Source organism: Microchirus variegatus (genome assembly GCF_963457635.1).
Source record: "Microchirus variegatus genome assembly, chromosome: 16".
Classification (NCBI taxonomy): domain Eukaryota; kingdom Metazoa; phylum Chordata; class Actinopteri; order Pleuronectiformes; family Soleidae; genus Microchirus; species Microchirus variegatus.
Window position 1 is genome coordinate 20,388,763 of NC_139817.1, and position 18,600 is coordinate 20,407,362.

The following is an 18,600-nucleotide window of genomic DNA, read 5'->3' on the forward strand; positions in this document are numbered from 1 at the left end:
AATACATTTCATTTTGTCCAAGGGATTTGTATTGCTTACCACAGTATTTTAGGGTTGAAACATTCTGTATAGTCACAGCTTGTATTGTCTGAGGAGAATAAACCCTGTCCGGTTCTGGCTGCTGAAGATTTGTTTTATAGCAGCCCCGCTTTCCTTCACACACATCAGCCGTGCACTGTGTGAGCTATTGCATTTTGTTGTGCTGAGGTGTTAGATATACACGCTTTTAATCTTTAATGCATAATCCCCTGAACATCCACAACATAAAATGAAAAAGATAACCCCCGTATCAGCGCAGTGACAGAAAATAAGATAGCCAGGTAATTTAATAAAGGATTGACACTGGCCCTGATATGATACGGTGTGTGACCTTTGTGTATATTCATTGTGTCGCTTCTCAAGTCAAGTCAGCTTCTGCCTGTAGACAAGGACTACTTTCCATTCTGAAATCCCATCCTGGTAGAACATCTGTGGTGACAAACAAGAATGCACCATATGGATTAAAGTGCAGGGAGGGTAGTCACTGAAATATTTGCTTTCCCAAAGTGTTGACACAGGATGACAAAAAAGCAGAACCCTGGTCGTGTTTTCCCACTGTAATCAGGTAGCAGTTATCACAGTGAAGTGTTTGCCTACTTAATGGTGTTTCCATTTTGTGCAGGTCTGTGTCATCGCTTTCCCATTAGTAAGTGGTTCCGAGCCGAGGCTTAGCAATGTGATGCTGTGTTTGTTCTCTCTGGGAGAATCAGCAGCAGAGACACACTGAGGAAGTGGGTGAGGAGAAGAAGTCTTTTTAAAAAAAAAAAAAAAAAAAAAAACGTCATAGCCATGGTTCAGACGCCGCTGAAGGAGGAGTTAGTTCACTTTCGCTGCTGACCACATCAGGTCATAAATTCTCTTCCCAGGAAACACTTGTTTTACATCTAAATGCACTCAAGTGTAATGTTGACAGATATAGCTTGTGACGAGTGATAGTCAGAATGTATGAGCGCCCATAATGCCGCTGTCAGCCGTTGGTGCCAGACTGAAAATAAGCAGTTCACCTCTGTTTTCATTCAGGAGAGTGCCGCAGACAGCACCGGCTTCTCTGCTGTATTTATTGACTTGTTTTACTAGCCTGAAACAGGGTGCTTTTATACAGGCCTGCTCAGTCTTAAGACTCTCCAGACATTTACATTATTCCTGACTGAGTTACACACACGTATAAAGGAGCACGTCCGCAGGCCAGGTTAGATATATGCTCTCTTTCTCTTGCACAATCATACGCACTCATGCACCACACTTTATCCCACCATTTTAGATATTGTTACACTGCACCATTCTCCCATTAACACTGCATTTCAGACAAGCACGTCTGTTTGTTTTTTATTTTATTTACACAGTAAATACATTTGCATACTATTTTTCCAGATTTAATATAATTCTATATATGCGAACACATTTTTGAAATACTGATAATAATTCTGTTGATGCTGAAGCTGATTTAGTCGTATGAAGGGATGGATTTCACAGGGCTCTAAAAAACAATCTTTGGTTGACTAATCTGCCCAACTGCAGTGGAAGATAATGAATGCCAACGCCAGAGTCACAGTCGACACTGTGATCCCCCACCCAGCCTAAACCTCCAGCAGTATTTACATGATATTTCATTTTAGAATAAACCTCTTTTCTCTCCCACTGTGAAGATATTGAACTCTTTCACACAGATGTCATCTTAAGCAAAGCTTATTAAAAAGATGGACATCAAAGTTGTGGACGCCCATTTATCTTTTTGCACTCTAATTGGCCACCACAGGCAAAGAGAACAACTAACTCCAAAACAGGAGGCGTCGAGTGGTTGGGCTGAAGAAGAGAATCCTCTCAGTGGATTCATTGCCAATAAATCCTCTAGAATGAAAGTGCGGCTTTTCAATGGGGTTGTGGAGTTTTGGAAATACATTATAGAATGTGACATGCTGAATTAACTGAGCAAACACGGCCACATGGGTTGCTTTCTTTGTTCTAAAGTGTGTATGTTGCAATATTATCCCATACATGACCTGCAACTTCAATGTTTTCACTATTTTAACATCACGGTCGGTGACCAGTGGCAGAGCACTCCCAAAACACAACTCAATAGTATGGTGCATTGCATTTAAGGTCACAATATACTTCTCCGACTGCGTATGCGTTATCCAACTGTGTCACCACGGAGACGACTCGAGCCTTTATACTTCTGCGTCGTGGTGACGGATACGTGCTGCAATTTCCCGCCCGATCAGTAGGGGTCGCTGCGCAAGGTTGTTGTGCTTTTGGCTACAGTGAGCAATGGCGTCGAGAGAGGAAGAGAGAGAGAAAGGTTGTTGTTGTTGAAACAGTGGCCGTTTCTCACTTTTCTGTGTCACAGAACGCAGTTTTAAGATAATTTGAGGCGAGAAATTGGCCATTTAGAGTCTAAACATGTGCTGTGTGTGTTAAGATATGACGTATTTATAGTTTGGCAGCGACGTTGTCGGCGGGGATGAGCTCCGCCTCTGTGGACGCTCGGGTGCGCACTGTGAGCCGGCACAGAGCAGCGTTAGCTCGGCCTGTCCTGAGGACCAATCGCAGCTCTTGCCGTCTCCGTTGTCCCTTGACGGAGTGACGGAGACGACGCAGAGGCTCTTCGACAGGCGACGCAGAGTCTCTGCGTAACCTACGCAGAGCACTTTACGCAGGAGTATAAATTGGGCTTTAGCCAGACTCACTTTTACTCCATCAAACACCATGAGCAGGCCTGAGGTGAATAATGCATAGTGTTTTCCACTCAAGTGGGCAATAAAAAACACAAAAACAAAGCCATTAATTGCCCACATACAGTAACCAAATGCCATCAAGAGTCTGTGCTCTCATTAACCTGGCACCTAATTATCTGCCTCCAGTCTGACAAGCCCCACCGTCTGAACCCTCTGCTTGGTTGTGGTGTGTTGTGTTATGTCAGCGTTTGCCAACCGCTGCCAAGGCACCATTAGGTACAGAGAAGACAAAAGCTTGCAGCAAAGGTTCCCTCTGCACACGTCACCGCAATGTTCCTCCCGTTAATGCCTTCCCTTCCAATTAAATCTGCAACTGTTAATTATTGTAATTATGAGAGCGAGCCCCCAGCTCCTCCACTAACCCCCCACCTCCCCCCTCCCCCCCACATCTCTTCCCTTGCTGGTGTGCGGAGACACTACAGGAGCTGTTGTGCTGCTTCAGTGGCGCCTTGTCTATGCTCCAATGAAGCCCTAGGAGGGAATTGGATGCGGAGGGGGACTTGGTACACATGACAGGGGTGACGTGAGGTAGATTGCTCGGTTTATCTTGGATAACTGGGCAAGCAAGTCACAGCCGATGGCCACGCCTCCACTCTAACTCATTAAATGGTGTGTAAAGTACATGCTGGGAATAATTAGCGCCAAATAACCTTTTTTGCTACCTTGTTCGCAGGGTGGACTATGATCTGTGGGTGTACAATAAAACTATTCAGCAGGTCAAATGAAAAAAAAAGTGAGAGTATATTATTCCACTTATCATTCATGTGTTTCCTTTGAAACCTCTGCAGTTATTTTGCTGCTTTTGTTTAATATGTAACGTGAATTTCTGCTGCGCTCTTTAAAAGAAGCTTGCGATGGATCGGAATTGATGTGTAGGGGATAAAGAGAGCTGAAAAAGAGTGGATGGCCGGCCGGCTGCCTGTTAAGTCTCTACATGTCTCAACATCCTCTTTGGCCTGCTTCTGTCACAAGCTGTTGTTTGGAATGGACCTGATCTGCCCAGCGACTCCTTGCACTGCACTCTGCAGACCCAGCAGTATAACCTGCGACATCGGGCTCAGATTGCTTCCAGAGGCAGTGCTCTTCTTTTGACACCCGGGGTGGATGTGTTTTTCTGAGCTTTATCAATCCTCACAAAGAGATGCGCGGGAATCGGAGTGTCACACGCGGTCTCATTTTGTTGTCATATCCTCAGCTGCCTCGACGCCGAGTCCTTACACATTAGCACAGCGTGCAAAGGATTCTGGCTTTACAATTTGGAGCTGAATTCTCTTCTATGAAAGACACTGAAGGAAAGAGCAGCTCCTTCTGCTTCAGGCAATGCAGGCTTTTCTTGGATACACTGCAAAATCTAAATGATGGACTGTCAACTCTCTTGTAGAAATGCCACTGCAAAGAATAATCTCTCTGGCAGTGGATCATGGTTGGCTGTATGCTACCAATGCCGTTTCTTTGTTTACGTGCGCATGTAGCCTTCACATGCAGACACGAGTGTACGCAGACACACATATTTACAAGCACCCACACACATACACACAGCGAGAGAAAACAGAGCACATACAAAAAAAATGCTTCAAGCCTAAACCCTTTCTTTAGAAGCACACAGAGAAATATATGGGATTAATAATGTGAATAGCATTATTTTTTCACCTCTAGCCTTTAAAATAATGCATGCTTGGTTTGGTGTCTGGGTGCAGTTTTGCCTGTGTATATGCCTGGTTATCGGTGTGTACAAGACCTGCTGTGTGACCTGGTTTCATGCAATCTCCATCTTCTAATTAGGAGGCTGCAGAAAGGCTGGAACGAGAGGAGGAGTGATTAGTTGCCTTTGGGTATTTCATAAGTGGCTTTCAGTGCCACATTTGCATTATTTGCTTGAGGTCTGAATAACAAATCAGCCTACCTTTGCAGCAAATTGAGGCTAGCAGCTAAAGACCATTAATATATGAAATATAAAATGAAACTGAGGAAAAGAAAGAAGAAAAACATGCTAACATAATATAGGTGGTGGGGGGGAGAAAATGAAATATTGAAACACAAGATGCAATAACTGTCTCTTAACACTGAGTCTACCTACAGCACAGTGTAATGTAATCTCAGACTTTCCTGATAAATCTGTTTCTTTTATGTTCATCGTCTGTATGATTAACACACACACGTGTCCCACTGACTCATCCTGTGACCTGCAGACCATGTGAACCATGTGATCCCTGTGCTGGAGCCCCCCGTGCTGTATGTGTCCTGTATAGGGTCAGTCAGCATGATCTGTGCTGCAAGTCTTGTCCACTCGTTTGGCCATTCTCCCCAACCTCTGCGTGCGGCCGCCACCACCAGGCCTGGTCAGCCATCACTACACTACTTGGCTGTTTGCCCACATGGAGTCTGAGAGGGCAGGAAACAAAGCAGGCACTCACACGTCCACATATAATCACACATGCACGCACGCACGCATGCACGCACACACACACACACACACAATCACAGCAAGTGACAGTGGCTCTTGTTTACCCGGCCCTCCCACCCTCCCTCGCACTCCTTTCATCCTCTCCCTCTAGTCTGTCATGTTGTGTGTCACTTCCCACAAATGTCAGTGCCACTGTGGGACAGTGATTAATTTTGGTGTGCTTGGCAAAATGTCTTCAAGATGTTTGTTTGAGTTGTCTTTTCCCACCCTCTTCCCCCACCCCCGCTCCCTGAATGTCTTGGGAGTCGTGGGTCGAGAGTGGCAAGCCCCCCCCCCCCCCCCTGCACTCACTGTCACAGCATCCTCTTTTTTTTGGGGTGGGGGTGGGGGTGGCATTGTGCATCATCATCTAGGGACAAAGGCTACCTGAACTGAAATCTTCTTTTCTGACCAGAGCCACGTTTTGTCACTACCCTGCACCACTCCTCCTCCATGCGCTGTCTGTTTAGCGTGTGCTGCTGGTGTATGATGGGAGAAGTCTTGACCCAGCACTGGGGGGCTGTAACACTTCACTGTCAGCGTGGCTGATTAGCTTATCACTCACCACACTGGGAGGAAATACATCATCGTTCTAGACAGGGATTCCCCGGTTTAGAGCCCGCTCCTTGCCTCCTTTTACTCTGCATTTAATCACCAGACTCTCTCAGTCGCCTCCAGTATTTCAACTTCACCTTTAAATCCAATGCTGCTGTACAGTTTTCAGAAATGGTACTATTTTTTTTTTATGTTAGCAACATGTACGTGGATGCTGAGTCTGGAGGTCTCGTCAGCATTGCTGACATTTGTGAACCATCCTCCCCAAATTATTATTCTCTGCTCACTCAACAATGAAAGTAAGCGCAAAGTGCTTCCCCACAGTGTGGTATCAGGTATGATAATAACTCTGCCATTAACATTGGGAATAGTTAATGTGTATTAATGTGCTAATGGCATGTTAATTACTGTACATGCTAGCAAGAGCCCGCAGGCATTCTCTCAGATTCTTTGTGCCATGTGGATGTAGGCCAAGCTTAAAAAAGCCTTTAAGAACATCGATGAAAGAGGAGCTCCTTATGTTTCTTTTGTCAGAACAAAAGATTTTCAATGGTAATTTGATCCAACAGCGCACTTCTGGAGCTGAAAGTCACTGATCCAGGCGCCACGACAAAGGAGATGATATGAAGTCAAAGGAGAAGTGGAACATGGCTGTATTGACACTGGGTTCTTTGTGAAATGGATACTTTAAGCCCTCTGTGGTCTCTAGTGTGTTGCTTTGGCAGCGGGTTTTAATAGCATGGTGGATTAGAAGCCTTGGATCATGAGTGCCAAGCCCGAGTTAAAGCTCACCTTGGATGAGCCTCAGTAACAGGCTAGAATGCTGCGGTCCTTCCCTCCTCTTCCACCGTCTACTCCACAGCTTTAAGAGAGATGACCTTTGCAAATATTGACAGAAAATAAATTCTGTTTCGATTAGTTAGCTTTGGGAGACCTTTGCGGATCAATGCAATTAGATGAACAGAGTGTCGATACATGGCCGGAGCTGTGCACTGGAGGCACCGGGGAAGCTGCAGAAGGGCAGGGTTACTTGCAATGAACAGGATGTTTTGGGAGTCACTGGATGTCATACCTAACCCAAACAAAAAAAAAGACTTCACTGCATCACAGACAGACATAAAGAGAATATATTACCCTGGAAAAAAAAATCCTTAGGATTTATCTGCAGGCAGCAATGCTTTTCTTGTTGGTTTTTTGGCATCTGACTATGCAGCCAGTGCAGGAGAATGAGGTGAGGAGGCCCAGAGCAACCACTTCCCTCTTCAGCAGGCTGCATTAACCCAGCGGGACTCTGCCTTTATGGCTCTCCTGCTCACACTTCAGTGATGAGAGTAAACAAGCACAGGGCCAAAGGTCAGCTAAGCCCACAGAATAAAAGAGGGCAGATGGGGGGGGGGGGGGGGGGGGGGCAAGGTGGGAGGAAAGGACAGTGAGCTGAGGCAGTGAGCTCAGATCACTGTCAAGGCGTCAAGCAGGGAATGATGTACGAGACAACAGCTCTGATCCGGAAATGATTATAAACAGAGAACAGGGGAGAGTATGAGAGAAAAGGGCTGCATTGTCTTTATCTGTCAAATTTGTTACTTCCTTAGATCTGATAGAGGCGGTGAAACCAGTTAAAAAAAAATGAGAGGGAGAACCACCCCAGACTGATAGGGATGGATTAATCACAATGTCTCCTTTGTCTCAGCCACAGAGGAGAAATGAGGAACAATCATATAGGCAAGTGCTTTTTCCCCAGCTACTCCACCTGTATTGTTAAATGACAAATGAGGCTGATTAAGGACATGTTACATTATTACCTCAATTTCAGTTTTTTTTTTTCTTCCCCTTTCCTTTTACATCATTAAATGTATTCTGGTAATTAAGTGAGCCGGCATTATCAGAGTTCTATGAAATAACTAGACCAGATATAGATTTTTCATTCTCAAGTTCCTACTGCTCGTAGGCTTTATCAAGGTGACACAACTTCTGCACTTTACCGCTGCACTGAGATTAATCCCACTTTGACTGTGGAGGTGGATTAGAGCTAAACTCGGCTAGTAAAACCTGTTTTAATACCCGTATCATCAGACAAATACAGGATAACGATATGAGTAGGCAAGGCAGCATTGCAGCGCGAGAATGTGGATTTTTGCAAGTTACTACACAGCTTTGTCAACCACACAGCAAATTAAAGATATTATCTCGCCGGAGCGTGTTTTTGTGGAAGTTGTGTGACGATGCAGAGCTCAGACAGTGAATCCACTGTCCTCCGATAAAGGTGCGAATCAAATAGCGAGACAGAGACACATCTCACCTGTTTTTTAAGGTGGTGTTTTTCTGTGGACTGTATTTGTTGTTTCTTTTACATTTCTTGCATTAATGTGTTTGAGATGGCGGGCATCATATCATATAACCTCCCTCCCAACATCATATGTGTTATAAATGACCAGCCAGAACAGCTGTGGCACAAATACACCCTGGTGGACTCCTGCAGGGCTGTCTGCTTCTCGGGGCAGCACAGTAATCATTTTGATCCTGCTGATTTCCCAAATAGAAATGGACACGTATGATAAAAGTGTCCCGGCCACTCCACATGTCAGTGCACTAACAGGATTACATGTCACTTTCTAATGTCTCGCCCTGTTTTCCTTTGCTATGAATGGCCACATTATTGCACACAGGAACTTTGTGGTAATATATGGTAAGAGACAAGTAGCTCTTTATGGCCTGTGATTATTTAGTTTGAATGAAACCAGTGATTTATGCCCATTTAGCTGAAAAGCCCTGTAAATTCCCTCAGCAGCATTTCCCCTGGATATAGAGTGAGTGGAGTGAAAGTGACAACTGGGTTTGGTGTGGAAATGTATGCTGCGTCCCAGAGTTATATTTAATATACCTGACATGAAAAACGTGCCTACCTACTTACCACCACCCACAGCACAAAGGAAAGTGCAGCCTGCTGAGCTTGTGTTGAATCAGAGAGTGGGAGTAAATACTGAATTAGGAAAATATGAACCATAGTGGCAGACAAAAAAAACCCAGCTATTAGCGCATGTTGAGATATGTGGCCAGGCATCTGGTCAGTCAACATTTGAATCGAGTGCCATTTTTTATTTCTCGCCGCGCAAACTGGAATTGAAACAGTGAAGCCTATCCAGAATGAGTGCTTTGGGTGGAGTTGTGCAGATGCAGTGTGATGTGGATGAGGGTTAGTGGAGCAGCAGCATATTGTCCACATGGATGGCTTGGCTCTGCAAGCCTGATGGAGCCTTGTCCAGCATCTCAATGTCTCCAACACAAATAGCCACATTCATCCACTCCTCTCACACCATTACACTTAAAAAGACTCAAAGCCAGCCAATCCATAAATAGAGCCAAATTTGTTTTTCAGTGGCAGTGCAGCCGAACAAAACACCAACAGAGATGAAAGCGTCAGGAGGAGTGGCGATAATATGATGTGCCTGCTAATTTATTTTTTCAGTCGGGATTGTGTTTATAGGAAAGAAAAAAGAGAAAGAGGGAATGTTTTCATGATTTACTCCTGTGGATGGTGTGCAGGGTCAGTCGGTCAAAACATGGTAAAAGGCTTTTTCTGATTGCATGCCTACTGGCTGGCACAATAGAGCTACTAATCTTCTTATTTAGAATCCAGAGGCTAGCCATATCTTAATGAAGCTGTAATGAGCTGTTGAAAAACCCTGAATTGCAGGAGGGATTATTGAATTGAAACAACTCTGGTAATCATAACGTTCGAGTGGCCACTCAGTATTTACTGCCTATTGAGCTACATTTTTATCCACTTATTGCTGTTGACTGGATGGCTTGAGCTTGTTTTTGTGTGTGTGTGTGTGTGTGTAATTCGACCTGCAGTGTTCCCCCCCCGCCCCCCTTTGTTTATACTCTGTAAATCTAGACACTGTGCTTGCATTGCCAATAGCATCCAGGTGTGCACATGGGCTATCTGCTGGGTGATTACGACTTGTTGACAGACTGGCGAGACCACAAACCAGAGGAAATAAACAGCAGGATCTGAGACAGAAATCAGGATTCACAAATGAGCACTTAAAATTGACTCTGCTGTATGTAGATTTTTATTTCACCAGCGCATTTTTATTACTTCTTAGAACACTGCAAAATCAGGGCTATAAAATAACACAAGATTCACACCTCACAAGCAAAGAGAAATGAAGGGAAACAGTAGTTACTCTCTGGGTTTCACACAAACCCCGTGTGTCAGAGACAGAGACACTAGAGGTATAGTTTTCTGTTCATCCTTTCACACAGTAGAAGTGCCACTTCACCATTGAGCATTTGTCAGTTTATGGATGTTGCTGTCATGTCAGCCTTCCTGTACACACATTGTGCAGCGCACTGTGTAAATAAAAGAGAACAGGCACAGACATGGGGAACACAGCACATGCACACAGAGCAGCCAGTTCTTACCTGCACAGGAAGCATGTCACGATAGCACACTACACGTCTGCAGAAATAAGACCTCGTGTCCCTGTTTGTCTTTCCCGTGCAGGTCTCAGCATCCGCGGTGCCCAGGAAGAGGACCCCCCGGATCCTCAGCTCATGCGCTTAGACAACATGCTATTGGCGGAGGGTGTGGCAGGACCAGAGAAAGGCGGCGGATCTGCCGCCGCCGCAGCTGCAGCCGCTGCCTCGGGCGGGGCGGCTGACAACTCCATCGAACATTCTGACTACAGAGCCAAACTCACCCAGATCAGACAGATCTACCACACGGAGCTGGAGAAATATGAACAGGTACAGAGCACCTCCAGATACCTCAACTAAGCATGCACTTTCCTGCAATGAATAAAGGGAAAACATATCTTTTTTTTAATATCATTTACAGACACATGACCCCAGTCCTGGCCTTTTGAAATCCCTGCTTGCTTTCACATAATATCTCAAATCTAATGAGTTATACATGATATAGTTCTCGTTGCTTCAGGAAGCCCAGTGCAGCATATTCTCTACATTAGCTGGAAAATTGTGAAGAATATGTGAGACAGAGGAAACCTGTCAGCTTAGAAAAATAATGCACTGTGTTGTAGTTGATTACAGAGATCCAAAGGAGTGCCTTAATCATCTGTGTTAAATGAAAGGATGATCTCCTTCACCTAGCACTTTAAGCCTGCCATTAAACACAGAGGCATTATGGGTGAAAATAGAAGGTGTAACTGTGATGCCTCAGCAAGCCAGTGAGGTAAATTAGACTAATTTACTCCGTGCTCTCTGAGAGAGGAGGTGGGTATGTGGGGGCACAAGCACTTCGCCTGGAGTAAATGCATCTTTCTTAAGGGTGTTTCCAGGTTTTAATTATCTAAATGTAAATACTTAACAAATTTTACTCAGAGTAATGAGCTAAAGTGTGCACTACGTAAATGAGTTATTCTAATTAATCATGTATGAACCACTGGTTTAACAAAAAGCTGTTTGAATTCACTCTGCATTAGGGCCAGGCCAAATTGCAAATCTGCATTTACAGTATATGCAACGATTGACTTCACCTATTATGGCATCAAAGCAATATGTAAACAGTGCACTCAGTCGAAGCTCTTAACACAAAGAGCTTCCGTGTAATGAACTCATTCCCTTTATGAAAATTGTGTCTGGCCATCATCAAAGAGGTTTTTGCACATTTTAAGAAACCTCACTGCTCTGACTTTTGGCTATTTTACACAACGTACGTTTTTGTCTCTTTTTGTCAGGCGTGCAACGAATTCACTACACATGTGATGAACCTGCTGAGGGAACAGTCTCGCACGCGGCCCATCTCTCCTAAAGAGATCGAGCGCATGGTGGGAATCATCCACCGTAAGTTCAGCTCCATCCAGATGCAACTGAAACAGAGCACCTGTGAGGCTGTCATGATCCTGCGCTCCAGATTCCTTGATGCCAGGTTAGTGGATTGTGTGCGCGTGTGTGTGTGTGTGTGTGTGTATATATATACTCTGCATGGACCGTATGTGTGTGTGTGCGTGTGTTTAGTTTCCAGAAACTTGTATTGCTTCTGTGTGACCCATAAATAAGCACATGCAGTTGGCAAGGTCATTTTTAAACTGTGCGCCGGTCTGAAGTTTGTTGTCTTTTTCTGGCACAGCTCACAGTATGAGCACGGCACAGATGCATGATTTTAATTATGTCCATGTTCCACACATTATCCATTTTCAAGACAATCATGTCCTCACACCTGAGAGCAGTTACGACCAAATGAAATGGGGACCAAGTCATGTGTAATAGATGGAGGGGAGGTCATCAGCAGGTGTTGTGGATTACTCTAATCACTAACAGTGTGGTGCAGCGTGGTGCTCTGCAGAGTGTGGCACAAGTTGGGGCCAAATAAGCCAAGTGGAAGCACAATTGCTGCCCACTGCCTGTGCGAAACGCAGTAAACAAGGCAAAATAAGCAAATGCTCAACAACATGATAAGTAGTACCCTTGGGAGGGCAGGGGACCCAGATCTAGTTAGAGTTTGCTTGTTTCTACTGGAGATCCCTGGGGCTGTGGCACTTCAGGAACAATGCTCAACTGTGCATGCCGTGATTTCTATAATGTACCAAGATGCACTCCGACTGGGCTTTGCGCTCCATCACGAAGCCCACCCATCCGCTGCACTAAACTCTACACATTACACGCTTGGACTGGAGATCGGAGACCAACAGACCAAATTAAACATTGTATGTGTTTTGTGACTGTGTGTTTGTTTGTGTCTGTGTGCAAGTGTGTGTGTGTGCGCTTGTCAGTTTATTGGCCGGGGTTTGCTCTTGTGTTGTGTGGGGTTGACAGGACTCTTGGAGCAGCACGCTATATTCTGCTCTTGAGGGCCCTTGGAGCCTATTCCTGATTATTTTCACCATTTATGTGTGAGATTGATTGTGCAATTTGTGCGATCCAAATGGATGAGTTAATGCCGGTCCCACTAATAGGTCTGCTCTGCCTTCCTCTCGTTTTTCTTCCCATTCAGGCGGAAAAGGCGAAACTTCAGCAAGCAGGCGACAGAAATTTTGAACGAATATTTCTACTCGCACCTCAGCAACCCGTATCCCAGTGAGGAGGCTAAAGAGGAGCTGGCTAAGAAGTGCAGCATCACAGTTTCCCAGGTGGGTAGTGCTCATCTAACAGTACCTGGTGGGTAATCACTATGGGAAAGGCTAAAGCCTAGAGGGATAGTTACCGTAGGTCACACCACCAAGACACAATGTCCTCAGCTAACCTTGACATTGTGACTGCCTAATGATGCTTCAGTCAAGGCTGGTCCCAGTCAGTCACAGCAGGGCCACAGGGAGGAGAGGCCTATATCATCTTATCCCCCCCCCCCCCTCCTCCCCCCCATCATTCCCATCCATGTCTTCTTTTTTCTGTTGCTCAGGTCATAAGCTTGGAAGGGAAAAAAAAAATACCATCATCACATAACTTTAAGAAAAGCAGTTAAAACCCGGTGCTTCACGACACTGGATCATACTTGGCATTTATGTGTATGACTGCTGTTCAGGCAACCTTGCAGGACTCTAATTCGCTAATTCACAGTTATATTTTAGACTTAAAAGATGCAACTTTTACCACTTCACATAGAATATAACAGCGCCTCCTTGTTGGGTAAACCTGAAGGCGATATCTCTCACACCTAAATCCCCACATCCAGAGTATTATTAGCCTGTGCTCTTTTCCTGCTGTGAATGTGACGACTATCTAGATTTCTCATACCCTTTTGTTCTGTTCTTGTCCTCATGAGACACAATATCAGAGAAACATGAATCTTTACAATAATCTGCAGTGTTTTTTTCTGTGTGGGGAGGGGGTGTTGAGGGGGTATATTGAGTGTAGTCATGAAGAGTCAGATACTGTAAAAGCCCATTCTTTTTTGCCTTCAGGGGGTGGGAAGCACCATCACAGTATCACAGGTATGTCATAACTTCTCCTGATCCACTGTTTTTCATTTTTTGTATCTCTTCTGTTTAATGTCTGTAATAGCCTCACAGTTTGCCACTGCACAGAAACTCCCTCCCTCACACCTACTGGATGAATGCTTATGCCATCCTTGACTTAATGATTCAAATTTGACTTTTAATGTCTAAAAAAAGTGGATAATAATTGTCAGCATTTCTGATTGAGCCATATTTTACATTAGACCCATGTCCTCACCATATGTGTGTACAAATGTGTCACATCAAATTTTACTTTTTGGCTATTGTTTTTTTTTTTTTTTTACATAATTTTTATTTTTGCACATTATTATTCTTTATTTTTGTTTGTTTTAGAGATTGTGTGGTCTCTGATCTCCTGCACTAAACTGAGTTTATTTACACCACACCCATCTCATGTTCACATTGTGCTTTGTAGCAGTTCATAAAAAAGAGAAAAAGGCCACTGATCCTCTCAAATGGGGCTCCACTCTGTTTTCTCAGTGCCTCGCAAAATCAGTCCATGCAGAAATTAGAGGGCTTTTAAAAATTCACTTGAACTCATCCCAGGCCCCATTTGTGGTGCACTCCTCCACAAGCAGGGGCCACGGCAGACAATTCTTATTGACTTATTCCTTAGTGCTTATGCTCATTTTAAGTGAATAACACAGCCGGACGTTCGTCATGATGCAGAGTACACCATAAGCTATTCCTCCTCTCCGTGCCCAGCCCTTTCAGAGTCACAAACCACTCGCTGTGGCCACAATGAGTGCTCAGCGAAGTCCCCCCCCCCCCCACACACACACACCCACACCCCTAAACACTCCCAAACTCTTTGCACAAGCAGTTCATTAAAATAAAAACCATCCATTGTGTATGGTATGCCAATATTCGTCTGCAGCTTTGCTCGATGCATCGTCGCTGATGAAACTCCCTGCGTCATTTAATCAGGGCTTGTTTGAAATGCAAGAGCTGCAGTCGCCTCTTTACCTCCAGAGTCTCGTGCACTTCAAATCCTGTGTTTGATTAAAATTTAAATGCTACAGGATAACGTTAACCGAAACAACAAGAGCAACAAAAACACATTTAATTTCATTAACGCTGAATCCTACACTGAGCTATTAGCATTAATATTGGCATTTGAAGTGGGGCTCTCAAAAAGCAGGATGCTGTCATATTCCCCCCTCTCCCTCTCCTGTCACGTTGCATGTACCATGCTGGGCTCCTGAATGACTGAACGGCCGTGGTGTGGGTTTATCTGGGTTTGCCGAGGCTGTATTTACTACAGTCTGTGTGAACGGCTCAGCATTGAAGACGTATGTCAGTGCAAAGGTTCATTTACATCATTTAGATTCGCGGGGCATTTTTCTTCTGAACGACACTCCTCAATATTTCAGCGTAGTTACATTTAGAGAAGACTTGACTTTCTATTCATTATTTATGCAGCCAGTATAATTGATGGCGATGTTCACAGCTGAGTGAGACCACCTTTGTATTTGTTATTTAAGGCTTAGGGGCACTATGACCTCAGATATATTGAGATCATAGACAGATCATGCATTGCTGTACATTGCACGGTGAGGAGTATTGACCTGAAATATGGGGCGAAATAGTTTGAATTATTAACCACAGCTCTGCAGCCTCTCTTGTGGGCAGCAACAAAGGCAATAGCACCGTGTTTCGGCGAGGAGTGTGCATGGTCATTATACAATGCCTTTGAGGCTGCTGATGTCAGGTAATTCAGTCTCACAACCTGGTTCTCACCACACATAGGAGGCAATTGAATGCATGGCCTGCCACGAGATAAAAGGGAATTAGTTGTGTAGATTGGGTTGTGCTCCACACCTTACAGTGCCATGCATTTGTTCAATATTTAGCTAAAGCGGAGAATCGCTAGAGCCAGAGTTCAGTGAGTAGGGGAGAAAATGTGTGTGCAGAGTGGAGCGGTGTAACGTCTACTTGCAGGATCTGAGGCTGTCCATGCTTCTAACACCATGCAGTGGTAGAACACAGTCATAACACACTTCATTATAAAGGACAAGAGAAGAATGAAGTAATAACATGTTTATGTTTCAAAGTTGCCACTGAAATAATCCATTTCCACTGTACTTAAGCACTTCACAATGAAACAAAAATGTATACTGACAATTTTTACTATCTTTTTCTACAATCAGATACATGTACTGAATGTCTGCAGCTGTTTGCATGAAGCTAAAGTTAAATGAAACCGTTTGATACACAGCATTTTCTATGGTTTTCACAGGGTTTGTGGGCAATTGTGAGCTGTCTTAAAGAGTGAGCATATTGTATCGTATTTGCCTCTACAATCCACTATAAGCAGGTTAAGTAAAAAGGATGATGGCCAGGCCTTTCATTGCTTCCAATTAAACCTTGCTTGTTAGTTTAACCTCTAGGTAAACCCATCAAACAATTGATGTCAAGGAAACCCCGCCAACAGTGGGCCTCGCCTGAATGGTCATTAATTTTAATTGCCTAGATATTAAAGATTTAGAGCACAGAGACGTGCAGGATAGAAATGATCTGATGTCCTGCAAATCCAGTCAGTTTTCACACCGCAACATTGGCGGGCTGCTGGGGATATTAAAATTTAAGCACATGGGTGGAAATTAAATAAAGCATCATTAGGGGCAGCTGCTCTTTGGCTGGTCCAGCCGTGGGCTGCAGGGCCTGAGAGGGGGGCAGCAGCCGCACAGCGACAAGACACTCTAATTTATAGGACCACTAAAAACAAGCATCATCTCATTATTATTCAACTGTTATTGCAGAGCCAGCATTCACACATAAGGCACAAACAACTTTTCAGTATCTGACTAATGATGGATTTTATTATTTCAGTTAAAACATATATATATATATATATATATACATACATATATATATACTGCCCAGTTACTTTGAACTCAATGCATCTTCACGCCTTTAGACTTCAACTCAATAGAGTTCAACAGATATTTCAAATTTGAACCATATTATTATGAACTAACACTTCCACACAAATAATGTGTTTACTGATGCATACGTCTGCAGGTGTCTGCCCTCAAACTCCTGAGTTTCTTCGTAACTCACTGGGTGCGCACGTACGCACACACACACACACACACACGCACACACACTTAATAGCTACATTATTGTGTTGTTGCTAAGCACAAAAGCACTGCTACCTTATTTAAAGGTGAGTGATTTTGTCCATATGTGTTTTAATTAGTTTCCCTATTTGTAGTTTAGTCCAGAATGAGCTTGGTCTTGTAGGTGTGTTCTGCAGCCTGACATAAAACACATATTGTCATTGTTAAACCATTGTATGAGTTGACTTTAATATGTATGTACATTTACATAAAGTGTCAATCATCCAACATCATTTACTAACTGTGAGCAGCGTTTATATTCTGCCCTGATATGAGAAATGTACTGTATATAATAATAATGATAATAATAATAATAATATTATAATAAGGATACAATATAATACACTATTGAGCGGATAAGCACAAGGAGCCCCTTGTGTTTTAGCTTTGTCAGGAGATCTGAGAGCATGTCGTGCTCCCATCCATGAGAAGACACAAGTGGCTCCTGATTATGGCTTAATTAGCTTGTGTACCCGGTGGACATTACTGCAAGGGCTGGGAATTGGGTACTTGATGGACCCAAACATGACATCTTGAAACAATCACAAAGCTCAGTGCACTGTGCTGTGGCTGTTTGACATCTGACTCCTCTGCTCCTGCTCCCTCTGCTTCCGCACACAGGTATCCAACTGGTTCGGCAACAAAAGGATCCGGTACAAGAAAAATATCGGCAAGTTTCAGGAAGAAGCCAACTTGTATGCTGCCAAGACTGCTGTAAATGCAGCACAAGCTGCAGCCGCTGCAGTGCAGAACAGCCAGGCCAACTCACCTACCACACCTAACTCCGGTAGGCACTCCTGCACATAGAAAAAACAAACAAAAAAAAATCATAATCTGCCCTCTACCTCAGCCCCTTAACCTGCTGCCTACATGCCTCACTCTCTCATGCACCGTTCACACTGGCAAGAGTGACAGGCTCTGCTCCCAGCTTGGGGATCACAGTGTCTCCTGTCTATAAGACAGTTGATGCCAAGCAAAGTCATGCATAAAGGGAGCATTCCTGACTTGTGAACCGAGAACATGTGTATTTTTGACAAAAAAAACCAACAAACCCTAAACAAAACATGAATTTACATTGGTACCTGAGAATGCCTGCTTTTCTGTCAACGTCTTGTCATTTGTAATAGAATGTAGTCCCACTGAATGATGGTGGCTTTTTTTTGCTAAATAAAGAGAAATAGCTGGGAGCATTTTAGAAACTGTAATAGTTGATTGAATGTACATTGATAAAAAAAAAAAAAAGCCTTATAGGGCATGTTTAGTTTGGTTTAATGAGTGATGTAATGCTGAGTTTGGTCTAGCTTGACCTACTTCAAGGATGTGGTAAGCTTATGAAGTGGTCCCTTTTTCTTGCACCCAGGATTCCAGATGAAAGATGAAGATTTTCAGCTGGATTCTGCAGAGAGCAAAAACACTCTTTTAAGCAACATGTTTACTGGTACTGGTCTTTTCATAAGCTTCTTATTGTCCTTGTCATTTACCATGTGATTACCCCCCCCCCCCACACACACACCACCACCACCACCACCACCACCACCAAAGTTAGACTGGAAGTAGGCGATGTGGAACAATTGGAAGCTTAAGCGACCAACCACATGTAGAAGTGGTCCTTTTGTGACATGTAATTGTCATTTCATCCGTGTCTACTGCATTTGTGAAAAAAAAAAAATCATCCTCAGTCCCTCTGCATATTATTATCCTCTTCCGTTTTAGTTGACTTGGTTCCCCTCCCCTCACCCTCATAGCTGCTTGCTTGTATGGGGAGTCTTGGTTGGTTCTGTGTATGC

General features: G+C 43.9%; 1 protein-coding gene across 8 annotated transcripts in view; it reads left to right on the forward strand.

Moving 5' to 3' along the window:
- Positions 1-18,600, forward strand: part of pbx3b (pre-B-cell leukemia homeobox 3b) — a gene marked incomplete at both ends in the record, with an annotated part of 53,393 nt that overhangs the window by 32,206 nt on the left and 2,587 nt on the right. For 3 of the 8 annotated variants that reach the window (XM_083902706.1, XM_083902708.1, XM_083902711.1), the window contains 4 exons: positions 10,283-10,524; positions 11,475-11,665; positions 12,731-12,866; positions 17,435-17,600. In XM_083902706.1, the coding sequence (XP_083758832.1) occupies positions 10,283-10,524; positions 11,475-11,665; positions 12,731-12,866; positions 17,435-17,600 (735 nt within the window). Of the gene's footprint in view, positions 1-10,225; positions 10,525-11,474; positions 11,666-12,730; positions 12,888-13,637; positions 13,668-17,434; positions 17,601-18,173; positions 18,252-18,600 lie in introns of all 8 variants that reach the window. The other 5 variants (XM_083902709.1, XM_083902705.1, XM_083902710.1 and 2 more) reach the window with 5 other exon arrangements.